At 37.0% G+C, this 14,327-nt stretch overlaps 1 protein-coding gene and 1 long non-coding RNA gene across 2 annotated transcripts; both read right to left on the bottom strand.

Moving 5' to 3' along the window:
- Positions 1 to 4,677: 4,677 nt before the first annotated feature.
- Positions 4,678 to 5,577, bottom strand: LOC114291721 (uncharacterized). The gene is made up of 3 exons (XR_003639479.2): positions 5,368 to 5,577; positions 5,079 to 5,208; positions 4,678 to 4,947 (listed from the first exon to the last, which is right to left on the bottom strand). It is a non-coding gene; the product is annotated as an uncharacterized LOC114291721 (long non-coding RNA).
- A 4,814-nt stretch (positions 5,578 to 10,391) lies between these two features.
- Positions 10,392 to 14,038, bottom strand: LOC114261637 (putative pumilio homolog 7, chloroplastic). Its single transcript, XM_082915202.1, has 3 exons — positions 13,781 to 14,038; positions 12,640 to 12,803; positions 10,392 to 10,461 (listed from the first exon to the last, which is right to left on the bottom strand). Exons 1-3 carry the CDS (start codon positions 13,943 to 13,945, stop codon positions 10,392 to 10,394), a joined length of 399 nt encoding a protein of 132 aa, XP_082771328.1. The 5' UTR covers positions 13,946 to 14,038.
- Between the last annotated feature and the right edge of the window lie 289 nt (positions 14,039 to 14,327).

Genomic DNA, 14,327 nt, shown 5'->3' on the forward strand with positions numbered 1-14,327 from the left:
TTTTCTTCATATTTCAGACAGAGGGAGCCCAAGACTCCCGAGGAGATAGCACAGTACACCCGAGGGTTTTTTATGTTCCTCTTCGGGACCACTCTGTTCACCGATAGGGGGAACACCGTTGGGCTATATCTGTTGAGTACCCTGGTAGACCTCTCGCAGGTCAATCAGTATGACTGGGTTGACACCGGCTTGGCTACCCTCTATTGCTACATGAGCGCGACCTCCCGCTGATGGGAGAACATAGTTGGCGGCTACTAGAGAGCCTGGGAGGTACCTTCTGCCCTCTTGATTTACATTTCTGCTTTTCATTATCTGTACATTGCACGCACGACACACTTTACATTCTGTACTCAGCATTCTGTATTCGGATTCTGCACTTAGCATTCTGTATTCTGATGGCCTTTGCCCTATTTTCCACAGTTATGGGTTTTTGCGCACTTCCCGACGCTAACCCGAGAGCTCAAGGTGGAGGCACCCCTCATGACCCCCTACTCGCTCATTTTTCGACACAGTGCGGCCAACAGAGGTAATTCAGAACTCTCAGTCTCCATGTTTTCATCTTTGATTTATTTTGCACATCTACGATTTCTAATCGGCTTATGCATTGGTTATCTGCAGATCACATGGCAGCCCTGGGTGCCTTTGGGTGGGGACCTCTGATTTTAGCTTGCCGGAGGATGGGCCGTCTCTCGGTACAGGATCCTGTTTGAGGGGCCGGTTGGTAGGGCCTGGTTTTTGGAGGAACGCTTCCTTCGCCAGACTATGGGCTTTCTTGAGTAGAGTGTCCCTTCAGCACCCCCGGACGATATGCGGTCCGCTGATAGGCTCACCCCCCAGGGTGTCATTGACGCCAAGTTGGGCACTGATGTATTGCTATACTTGGAGGACGGGGAGTACGCGACCTACCGTCATACATACTTGATACCTCCATTGGCAGGTGTCCGTACTCCCACGAGGAGGTCTACTGGCATGCCATCCTCAAGTCACACCCGAGCTAGAGACATTCCTTTGACCAGTAGGGCTAGTATATCTAGAGGTGGGGCTGGGCTGGTTCCCCCGATTCCCCCGACTTATCATCATGTCGAATGGCCAGACATTCCGACCGAGTTGACGGGTTGGCGATACGGGACTTCCTATCCGATTCCGATAGAGCCTCCTATGCCTGATCATCGATATATCAGTGATCCTGACTCACCACCGGTATGCTTCACTGCTTTTCGTTTATCATTCAGATACTTAGACACTCATTTATTTATTGACGATTTGAGCTTGTATCTGCAGCCACCGAGAGAGTACATGGAGGGGATGCTTGGATTGGTGGCCTCACTTGAGGGCATGGTCTTGCGGAGGGAGGCATAGTTGTCCATCCTCTGTGTCTCAGTACTCTTTAGTTTTCTTGCGTTTATCATACTTCTGATGACATGCTGAACTTGAACATTTCACTGCATTGATTGACTGTATGTGTAGAGCACATCTAACACACACCTCATTCATGTACTATATCTGCATACATTCACTCTATGTTGTTTTTTTATCTGTGTCCGTCATCATCGTCCTCGAATGTCCTGGGAGGATGAGTCCCGTTCTGTTCATTTGGGCTCACCACAGTTCAGGACTCAAAGTCATGGTCCTGTATCTAATCTCGCAGAGTGCAATGCAAGACCGATGAATCATCAAAGAGTCCAAATCCGGCAAATCATTTTTGAAAACAGATTTTTTTGAAAGAAGTGCCAAACATGGACCGCTTTGCCAGGTACTGAGTCGCCACCTAAATATTTTATTTTGGAAAATTTAGGAAACCCTGACTCGTTGCCTAAGGCCACGTGTCCGTCATCACCAAAGTTGCCTCGGCTCGGGAACTTGGGTACGATTGGGGAAGGTCACTTCGTGAGCACCCTCGCTCGCCAGATCAAAGATCGGCCTCTACCAACCATGATATCAAGTTTTGAAAACATTATGCATTCTTATTTCGGTTATTAGCCTAGATTTACTACGTGATGCGCACAGCATACAAGTATAGACTGGGTCACCTGAATTGAAACGAAACATCTCATGTTTGTTTTGAAAACGGTTTGCTACTCGCAAGTAGGCTAAAATGTGGATTTGCCACCCTTAGGTGGGCTTAGAAAACATGATGATTTGCCACTCTCAAGTGGGCTTAAAACTCACAATTGATGAATTGTTCCAATTCAAATAACCCAACCTTCACCCACAGCATTCAGGCAGGTATATCACATAAGCAATTAGTCTCATGGTAAGCATGCTATTATGGCAGTCACTCACACACATGCGGGGATGCTAAAGCATAAACACTTACCGAGTACTCCAAGCCAAAATAGAAAATAGTTAGAAATCAATGCATGATCCTAACTATACAGAAATGCCTAATGCAACACATTCAAAAATGCAATTACAGAAATGCCTAATGTAAGAACTCAACACTTTAGTTATGTAATTGAGATAGCTAATGTTAGAATTCAAGTGAATTGGGAGATGAATCACAAGAATTGAACTAAAATTGAAGAGTTAAAACTCAAGCCATGCATGCACGCATGCATATTTCATAGCATTTTGAAATTATTTTCCCAAGAATTTCCTCTTGCATGTTACTATTTCACCTTAGTTTTGGGAATTCATCAAGTTTCATGTCATTTTATGTCATTTGATCATGTTTTGAAAGGTTGAAAGTCATGTGAATTCATGCATGTATTGTTTTAAAAGTTTCAAGTTGAATTTTGAACAATTGACTTACTTTTAAGCCTTGATTATGTGAATGATTCTTAATCCTTGATGTTTTGCAAGTTTAGACATGTTTTCTCAAGTTTTAGGGCTCAAAAGTTGTGTTTGAAGGCTTGAATTCAAGTTTTGGACTTAAGAGTGCAATCTGAAAATTCTAGAATTCTGTCTCACTGCTCGAGCGACCACTCTTGATTTTGCACTTTCGTTCAAGCGAGCAAAAATTGGCTCGAGCATAAAATTCATACTTCCGGAAGTTTACAAATTTTGCAGACCACTCGAGCGACCAGAGTTGCGCTCGAGCGGAGACCCCAGTCTTATGCTCAAGCGACCATCGAGCGAAGAAATCATGCAACCAGTACTTTTGCAGAGTTTACAGACTGCTCGAGCGACCGAAGTTGCACTCGAGCCACCACCCTTATTTTTGAACCTCCGCTTAAGCGAAGAAAATTGTGCTCGAGCAACGACCTTGTTTTCAGCAAATTTGACCAAGTGTTTTGAATCACATTTTGGCATCCTCATTGCATATTAGGCATTCTTAAGCCCTAATTAAGACATAATAATGAGGATAAGACTTAGAAACACACTAAGAATGAAACGCAATGAGTTAAGTATTTTCCGAGTGTGTGTTTCAATATGTGTATATGTTATGTTGTGTAGGTCAAGCATCGTAAGCTATTTGATCTGTCTGCTCTGTCTGTCTATTTCTGGTGCCATCTGTGAGTCATAACTCTGTAAAGTTATGTTTAATTTTAATTATTTTCTGAATGGTATAAGATCAACTGTTTTTTGAAATATTATTTTCTGCATGAATGAATGGTTGTTCAATATTTCTGAAATGTATTCGTGGCATTCTTAGCTTCAGATGATATCTGTTATCTATTCTGTTATGTCCCAATTATGGGTCAACCGTACATCTCATGAGCCAACTGCTATGAATCCTTCTGTATACGTCCCTTTATGGATTAACTGTACGTTTCATGAGCCAACTATACCGTCTTCGTGCACGTGAGTCAACTGTATGCCTTTATGGCCGTCTCTTTGTAGGTTAACTATTTCTGCTAGTGCTAATAAATGTACCACGTATGTTTAACCGCAAATTCTGATTATGAGTATGATTCTGAATCTACTTTTATTATGAACTCTAATTTCTAAACATGATTATGAATCCGTTTATGTTAACTACTGAATTCTGATTTCTGTAACTTTATGGACAATGTTCATTAAAACCTTTACCTTATTATTATTCACTGGGTTCTAACTCGCTGTATTATTTATGTATGTAGGTGATCAAGCGCGTGGCCAGGCTCAATGATGATCGCCTGGAATTCTGTTTTGTCGGCTAACCATTGTACCTCCCAAGGAGGTTCCGGAAAAAGTCAAGTGGTCATGTTTTGTGATCTGTGTTAAAGATCTTGTTTTCTTTTTGTGTATCTTAAACAAGTTTCTATTTACTTGTATATTGGGCTAAGTCTCATTTTGGTTTTATCTGTATAAGTGGGTGACGTAAGACTACTGTAGTTATGATGTTATGTGTGTGTATATAAAGTTTGAAATTTCTGTCTTATGTATGTCTACACAGCTCAACGGACTATGTATGTTTTATATATATGCTTCTGCTAGCTAGCCCCTAAATTATATATTATTCTGTACAGAGGCCTTTGGTAATCCAAGGATTACTAACCGGCTACGACGCTAGATCTATAGAGACAGGTTTGGGTCTGACAGAGTGGTATCAGAGCACGAGTTATAGTGCACACACAAGTCCATATGAGCTATAGAATGTCCTAGAAAAGAATTAAGGACATTACATCTGCATGTGTGAGTGCGTGTGTTAATTTATGTAAATGTGGAAACTGAATTTGAACATGAACACATGAAATTGAAAAGAATGAACTGAAATTGAATACTCCGAGTACTGTGAACAAGATTATTCCTATGTTTATTATTGCCTTGTTTACTTATAACAAATGGAAAATACAAGTGACGGTACAGCTAAATCTTCAGAGGCTCGCATGAGCCAAATAGAACAAATGCTCGAAGCCCTAGTTGAATCAACGAGACAGCAACAAAGACAACAACCTCTGCCTCATTCGCCCCCTCCGGTCCAAGTTGAACCGGAAAACAACGATATTATCAGCTTGACTCAAAAATTCACAAAAATGAAACCGCCAACCTTTTTGCCTGGACATCTTTTGCTGCAGCAATAATCTGTTCCCACAAAAATAAATAAATAAATACAATTGCTAATGTCATTATGCCACTAAATTTTCTATCAAAATATACAAAAAGAAGCACAACATGAAACCCATTTTAATTTTAAAATTGATAAAAACATGTACTATAAATTAGCGACAGGCCGGATAGAATGAGCATTCGTGAGCAACTTCTTCCACTTTTTCAGTTTTGTTAACGGCATAGAGGACTTCAAAAAGAACTCCGGCTGTCTGGTAAGCTTTGCCGAGTTGGGCTCTGTCAAAAAATTTAAATATTGGCAGCAAGAAGTGCATATCAATTGTCTTCCATTGAAAACCAGTAAGCAGTGGAACCAAAATTACAAGGAAAATCAATGAATGAATCCAAAAATATATATATATTTGATTGAGGTGTTGTTATAGATAGATACAGTACCTATCTGATTGTTCCCCCTTGTCCAGTGCTCTGATGTAGTGTTCATAGCATTGTTGGTAGAAGCTCTCGATTTCCCTTGCATCAGTTTTCTTAACCCGGGAGGCCAGACTCGACGCATTGTCCTGAATCAAAGAAGCATATATCAGAAAGAGAGTATCAGAGAGAGACAGATAGTTTCCTCGTTAGTTAATCCGCTCCTTAACTACTCAAATTGGCCATGACCCCCCAAAAAAACTACTATATATGCGTGTATATGTGTATGTATGTATGTACTGATGTAGATTTACAATCCTGGATTATGTCTTCCGTGTTGTTTAGGAATAGAATATTTTAGTTTATTTTTTATTTTTTATTTTTTATTTTTTATTTTTTTTGTAAAAGGATGTGTGAAGGGATAAAAAAAGTGAAGAGGTCCAATAGTATAAAAAAATAATAAGTAATTTTTTTGGAAAAATGTTTGGGAGTTCTAAGTGTGTGGGTTTTACAGTGATGGTGATTTTTTTTTGTCACATTATTAGAGTTCAGTTAGAACTTCAAAATTAGAAAATGTATCATTACCATAGTTTTAAATCGCGGTATCAGGTAACGTAACGGTATCGATCGCGGAGTATCGATATCGGTAATATCGATCGGTACGTATTGGGAATCGGGTGTCGCGGCAGTGAAATTTTAAAAATCATTTCACAAGTTTTTCAGCTTTTTCTTTCTCGTACCGGTGAGTATTGACCCGTCGCGGCTTGTGTAACGGCTTGTGTAACGGTTGCAAACCGATACGTACCGAGACTCGGCCGATACGCCTGCGATTTTCAATCTCAGTGGTATACCAGCCTGTATCCGTCGCGATGTCCTATTTTTTCGATACGTAGCCAATATTTAGAACTATAATCATTACTGTAATTTTTTAGGTTAGTGTCAAATAACCTCGATGTCGTGAGAATTCAATTCATGCATGTGATGTGATTATTTATTTATTAAAAATATTTAGGAATTCTAAATCAAGTGCTCTAAATGAGCTCTAATGGGTAAGGTTCACCCATTAATATAATGTTTTAAATTTATTTTTTTTTTTTATTCTTTTTTCTTTTTTTCTTTTTCTCTTCACTATCAACTCAATACAATTCCATTTAAAACTTTATTTCTAGAAGTCTCTGTCACTTCCTTTTTTTATTTATGCCTTTAGCTTTAAAAAGCCTCCATCAGTAACATCATTAAACCGAACCAAGTAATGTACCAAATCGCCTAAAACCTCTTTCAGTTCCAAACAGAATATGAAAATTGATTTTCCAAAAAAAAAAAAAAAAAAAGGGAAGAAAATTGATTCTTCAAAAGCACGTGTAACCCAGTATTGAAAGCGCCATTTTAAACAATTTCGTGTTTTGGGAAGATAATTAAAAGTTAATTTTTTAATTTTTTTGATTTCTTTTTAAAAAAATATATAAAAAATGTCAAAATATGATAAGACTCAAAATGAATTAAAAATTAAAAATTAATTTTTAACTACCTTTCCAAAATAGCCCCATGTATGTGTGTGCGATTGCTGTCGCCGTGGGGTGGTCAAAGGACGATGGTGGTTGCTTCGCCAGAGGAAACGACCTCGGCCATGAGAAATAGGATCAAGACGACAGTAGTGGTGGCGACCTGTGGCCGCGGTCGCGCCATTGGTGGGTGGGATTGGAGGTCAATGAGAGAAGTGAGAAGACGGTAGATCTCTCTTCTCACTAGAGAGAGAGGAGATGAGGGAATTGATTTACCCACGGTTTGGGTTGAAAACAGAATACATATAATATAAGTAATAATAATTCACGACTAAATATTTTAGTCGCTAATTATTTTTTTAATCCGTCTGAAATTTGAAATCTCCCTCCACATATTTTAGGTTTTTAGCAACTAAAATATTCTTTTGTCGCTATAAATATACTTTTAGCGACCAAACTTTTAGTTCGACTACTAAACAATTTTAGTAGCTAAAACTAACTATACGGCGACAAAAATATTATTTTGTCGCTGAAAATATACTTTTGGTGACCAAATTTTTGGTCGCCAAAGATAAAAAATAATTTTTTTCTTTTCATTCGGCTATAGTAGCTAAAACTAGCTCTACGGCTACTAAAATTTCTTTTAGTTGCCAATTGTGATATTTTTAACTACTAAAATTTTTTTTAGTCGCTAATTGTAATATTTTTAGCTACTAAATTTTTTTTAGTCGCCAATAATCAATATTTCCGGACTAAAAAAAATTAGTAGCTAAATATTTTACTTTTGCCGACTAATATTATTTTTGGTATGCAATTCCTATACTTTTGGTGACTAAATTTTTTTTAGTCGTCAAAAATGGTTATAAAAAATGTATTTTCTTGTAGTGTAATGATTTTTTCCTTAAAATTAAGTAATGATATATTCAATTATTCTTATTTGGAACAAGATTTAAAATTCAAAATCAAATATATCACAATTGAAAGTCAGAGATTAAAGTGATATGAATTCCAAAATATAAAAACTGTTAGTATAATTTGTCCTTAATAGAAGTACTAACTTCAACGACAATTTTAACACTGAAAGAATGAATTATACCACTTCCAAATGTGAAGGATTGATATAGTGAAATGTCAAAAGATGTTGTATTTTTTTGCCAAATGTTAAGGAAAATCTGTATATTTTTGTCAAATGTCACTACAATAATTAACACTTTTGGCAACAAAAAAATTGGTCGCTAAAAGTCTATTTTTGGTCGGCAAAAGTTATCCGCGACCAATTTTTTTGGTCGCTACTTTGGTCGCCAATTGAGGGTCGGCAAAAGTAATTCGCGACCAAAATTTTGGTTGGTCGGGAAAAGTCAGATTTGCCGACTAAATTTTTGGTCGCGAAATATATCATTACCGCGACTAATTCGTTTAGTCGCTAAAACACTTTGGTCGCGAAAAGTGATATTTTCATGACCAAAAAGTTTGGTCGCCAATTATCACATTCAACGACCAAAAAGTTTGGTCGCCAATCGTGACATTCCGCGACCAAAAAATTTGGTCGCCAATTGTGACATTCCACGACCAAAAAAGGTTTTGGTCGCCATTTGTTACTTTTCGCGACCAAAACTTTTGGTCGGCAAAACTGAGTTTCCACGACCAAGAGCTGTTTTGGTCGGCAATAAATGTATTTTTTGCGACCAAAACTCTTAGTCGGCAATTGTCATTTTTTGCGAAAAAAAATTATTATTTGTCGCGACTAATAAATTGGTCGCCAAAGCAGGAAAACAATACACCTATAATTCCTAATAATTCATTCAATCCATAATAAACCTAAGATATTATGCAAACTAATAATTCATTTAAAACACAAACTAGAAGTACTCAAGTGCTAAATATTGATACAATATAAAATAAACTTTCTATATATACATGTAGCTAAAACTGATATCCATGACCAGAGAACAAGAACTTTATCTTGCAATATCAGAAAAAAAATCAATAGGTGACAGATAAAACCATTGTAGTAAAAATGCAAATAAAGACAAAACAAAGATTATAATAGTAAAAAGTAGGTATTGGTAGGAAGAAACAGAAATATTATCTATAAAGTTATCAAGGCATCGTCGCATTTAGACAAGTAGAAGCAAAAACTCACCGCTGCGATCCTTTACAACCGTGTACATTAAGAGTAATAGATCAACAAGACAACAGAATATTACAACTCATCTCCACAATTCAAGTAGACGGGGTAGCAAAACTTGCTTTTTTACACTCAATCAGCGCAGCAAAAGCCACAATGATCATGGTAGATCAGCACCAAATTCTAACAGTTAGATAATCTAGAACCGGCAGCCCTATGATAGATACGAGTAGTTATTATTAGTGAACACGGTAGTGCTCTTGGGGTGAACACAACACTTCTTGCCACAGGCCAATGAAAATCACTTCTTTAAGAGGTTGCACGAGAAAATCTTCTTGCAGTATGGACTGGTGCGTAGGATGCTGTGAGGCCGAACTGCATGGACTAATGAAGCATGGAGAGTGTCCTGGTTCAAGACAAACGATAAAATTAACACATCATAGGAGCAACAAAATGGCGATAAAAATAAATAAATATATATATATATATATATAGAGAGAGAGAGAGAAGAATTTATTTAATTTAACCAAGTAAATAGCCCTTGGCAGAGTAGAATGACAAAAAAATATTCATGTATCCGACACAAGGCTTAGTTTGGTTTGGTTTGGTTTGGTTTGGTTTATCAGGTACGTGTGCACAGGGTAGAGGCATGCAAACACAAGGTGTTACCCTAAGAAGCATGGACACTTCTAAAAAGGTAACGTATCATGTTTGATACCAGCATGACATGACACTCATCAGATACTTCCTAACAATATATACATGAACACAATACAAGTTTGAATGAAATAACTTGGAATCCAATAATAAAAACAAAAGCAATGTAAATTTATACTTATTTTCCTTCTTTAAACTCTAAAAACTATTATCTTTGACTTAAATGTATTCATATACATGCCGTATAATAATTATTTATCCTAATAATAAATATGTGTTACTTTCTCTCTTAGCCAAAAGTATGACATGCCAAAATCCTGAACTCAGACCAACTTTGTACCTGAATTTTATTTCCTTTTATAAATTCAAAGAAAACCAATAGAAAGTGTATTATGAAACTGAGTTCTTAAGAAAATTAGCCAATTTTAAAGTGTTTACCAATTTTTTTTCACCTTAACTCATTTCAGTGTGAAAAATCCAGATACAGCCAAATAGTCATCAAACATTCAGATTTGCCAGCCAAAGTAGAGTGAATGTCATGAAGCATGTTAATGAAATGAGAGCCATGTTGATTTCCGTACCTTGCTAACTTCAAGTGCAGATTGAATGACATAGTTGGCAAAAGGGTCTTGCAGCAACTGTTCAAAGTGAGGCACTGAAAGCAATTCATGGATGATTCTTGGACGGCTCTCTTCAAAATGTTTGAGGCATTTTTCAACAACATGACTGCTGAATTTTTGCATTGAGAGGTGCACATAGTGCCCTTAAAATTGAGAAATCAAGCCGGCAGCAGCTAAAGGGATCTCCTGTATAACGTATTGGACAACATAATTTCTGGGATCCAAAAAAAAACAAGCATTCAATTCAAAACAAAATATTAAAATATGCCATGAAGCCAAATACAAATAATTAAAGCAACCATCACAAGACCAAATTACTTCTAATGAGATACAGAGGTAGAGGGGTAGAGGTTTATACGGATGTACATAGTGCAAGAAAATGATAAAAATTAACTGCTGACATATACACGAACAATTAATATTCACAGCTATAAGAAAGCAGTATTGAGGCAGAGATTTGGAGATATCTATAATACAATTTACAAGTAAGGTATAATATGTTCAGTAGCATAGTTATATAATGCGAATGGTGAGATAGATGGTAGAAAAATAAAAATAAGCATGTGTGAAAAAGTCTAAGAGTAACCAGAGATATGGACAAATAACAACACATCAACTGAGATCAGCCAGTGTAACTTGGAAAAGCTGCAGTTAATTGCTGTAAGTCAAAAGGTCGTTTGGATCATAATCAAAGATAAATGCATTAACACATGTCATTTCACCACTTTAAGAAATGTGAAAAAGATGATCATTATGATGATTTGATGATGATGATGATGATGATGACGACAAAAATGAAAGGAGAAAGGAGGGAACAGGATGCTAAACAAACATGGGTTATGGCTGTGAGAAAGGAAGACAACAGAAGAGAGGACTTCAATTAGAGTTGACTGTATAATTTGTTTTATGACCATTATACCAATTAGTGTGAATTCAATTAATATAGAGCTAACTAGGAGGAGAGAGCAAATTGAATGGAGGCAGTAAGAAGCTGTCAGTTATGCTGTTTAACCCAGAGCCTCCCATCAAACCATCAATAAAATCGTTTGGCCTCCAACTCAATCAACCTTGTTGCTAGATCTTATATATTTCAATTCTCCAGTCTGAAACTAGGGAAAGTGGGGCCGGTTTAAGTTGGGAAAACCACCTGTAATATTGCTCATACTCTGAACCTAGTCTAAAGCCCTTCAATAAATGGATCACCGCGGCCAAAACCCATACGGGAAAGGCTACCATATGCACCCCAGAAAGGGTGCATATGGTATGCGCCTGATGTAAAAAGTGCAACTTTTATCATAAAATGTATAACTTTTATCACAAAAAGTATAACTTTTTTCTTCACAAAAATTGTAACTTTTTGCTTCTCGCAAAAAGTAGAACTTAAATCACAAAAACATAACTTTAACTTTTAGGGTGCACATCATAACTTCACCATTTATAGCTTTCATTACAAAAATCATAACTTCCATCACAAAAATTCATGACTTCTATCACAAAATCGTAATTTTTCTTACAATGTGCAAGTGCACATTGTAGCATTTCCTGCCTACTTAGAAATGAGTTGGAATGGGCTTAATCAAACAAACCCATTTATAACATGAAAAAGAAACCCAACCAAACTCAAACCCTTAAAATCACTGTCTGATCAAAACAACCATTAAAATCAATGGAAGATTCCACAGGCCAGGTCAATAAATTGCGAACTCTATCCGTTACATTAGTGTGTCAGATCTCAATGCTCAATACTTTTTTAGCAATGTAACATAAATCATGGCCTAGCTAAGTACAAACTACAAAGGGTGAACTAGTCACAATGAAATGAGCTAATGCTAAGTAAGAAGGCCAGTGGAGCACGAAAAGTCTGCCCAGGGTTTTCAAGATGAAGCATTGTTTAGCAATTACAGTTTAAAGAACAATTACGAAGAATAATCTCCACATCTGATGATAAAACACAACAGTCAACAATTTATGTATCTAGTGATTGGTAGGTTGAGCAAGCTATTGATGGGAGAGCCACTTTAGCATGATTCTCTAACCAGAAGGAACCTCTCACATTAATAATCAACTTGAAAGAGACAAAGATGTTAAGGCAGTGCTTTGTTTTTTTGTTTTTTTTTTTTCCGTTACCATATTACTAAATGCAGTGATATTCAAAAGCAAGATTTTGAGTAACAAATAATAGAATTACAGAGAAATCAATAATTCCTAACAAGAATGCAAACAAACCGTATCACAGCATGAAAATGATTACTTTTTAGTGAGCAAAAATACTCATTTGTTGGACATATTTCTATGTGGATCATTCTATCAAAATACAGCCATAAGCATGCATACATAGTACATAAAAAATATTCAATCAAAGATATCATCCAAACTTTTCAAAAAAAATTACCCAAAAGCATCTTGAGCAAGAAGAAGCCCATAAGCAGCAATTGCTGCAACCAACTTTTCCTGATATTTCCCAACTGACTTATCAATGCATCGATTCAGAACACAACATCCATGCTGATGAGTTGCAATATCAACACAGAACTTTGCAGCAGCATCAAATATAAACTGCCAAAGATTAAAAAACAGAGAAGACAAAGCAGGTAATGAGAATCAAATTAAAGGAATAATTATGTAATCACAGTACAGACTAAAATTAAACCATTTAGGAATGAAGACATATCTGGTCGAAGGCTTTCCACAGGCTCCCGCAAATTACAGTTTAAAGGTTAGAGCATGTGAAAGAAACCATGTTGTTAACACAAATTACCTAGAATGAAATATTCTGTTTTGCTGGATTACTATCAAACTTATATGTTCTCAATTAATATTCCAACTCAGACATAGTAATCCAGTTTATACCACACAACTTTGGCACTGGGGGGCAATTCAATAATAAAAATTAAAAAATTAAAAAAGACAGCAGTCCTTACCTGAGAAATCTTAAGAGTAACAGAAAAAATGGTTGTATGAGTAGAGACGGCAACAGAATGAGTCAATTGTTTCATGCTCCAGCCCTTGGGATATGTTTGAGCCTTACATAACCAGGTGCAAGTTTATTTTATCCTCATTTATTTGCCTGATATTAATTATATATGTTTGTCTCCATATTAGGTACAGAACAATACTTATTTCATTATCTCATCCAATCCCACCCCATGCCAATGCATCATTTTGGGGAAATATTTAAACCTAAATTGGTATTGGATTGGAACAGAAGGGGAAAACCAGCGGGTTTGGCCTGTATTGTTCCAAATCTCTACATTGCCATTACTGAATATAACTAACTATATGCTACAGACGAGATGCAATATCTAAGAGTTCATGCTTCGGTCAAGCATCATTATCCATTCAAGCATCAGATTGCAAATACATTCAAGTTCTTCTCTGATTTTCTTTAATTTTCTTTAATTTTCTTCAAATAGTGAGCAAAATGAAGAAAATAATTAGCCCCAAATCGAAGGAGACATAGAGAGGAAGACAGAGACACACACCCACACACACAGAGAGAAAGAGAGAGAGGGTGAAATAAAGGACATACCTACCCGAGACAAAGCGATGGTAGTGCTAACCCTTACGGTGTGCTCGTCTAACCCTTGCGGTGATGCTCCAGTAACAGAGAGGAGGGCAGCGTGAGGCGTGAGAGAGAAGAGACACAGAGGCGTGAGGCGTGAGGCGTGAGAGAAGAGAAAGGGAGAGGTGATCACCATGTAGATCCAAGAGAGACTCCGAATGATTGATTCAATGTGCCTAGGGTTCGAATCGAACGCAAAGACGAGAGAGAGAGAGTGGTTCGGTGTTGTTTGTTCGTTTGTCTCGCACCTATTTCAAAGAGAGATGAAAGAGGAGAAAATGAGAAAGTGTGAGCTAACAGATTCTAAGATAAAAAATTTCAATTCCCGCCCCACGTTTCAAAATTCCCTCCCAAATTTTTGGCGACCAAAATACCAGATTAGTCGCAGAAAATGTACCCTTTGCCGACAAATTTTTTTAGTTGCCAAATCTCAATCAACAGCGACTAAAATATTAGTCGCTAAAAGTGCTAATTTGGCGACTAATTTTTTTTGGTTGCTGAAAATAAGTTTTTGGCGA

This window comes from Camellia sinensis, chromosome 1 (genome assembly GCF_055761805.1).
Source record: "Camellia sinensis isolate YWXY chromosome 1, ASM5576180v1, whole genome shotgun sequence".
Taxonomy (NCBI): Eukaryota; Viridiplantae; Streptophyta; class Magnoliopsida; order Ericales; family Theaceae; genus Camellia; species Camellia sinensis.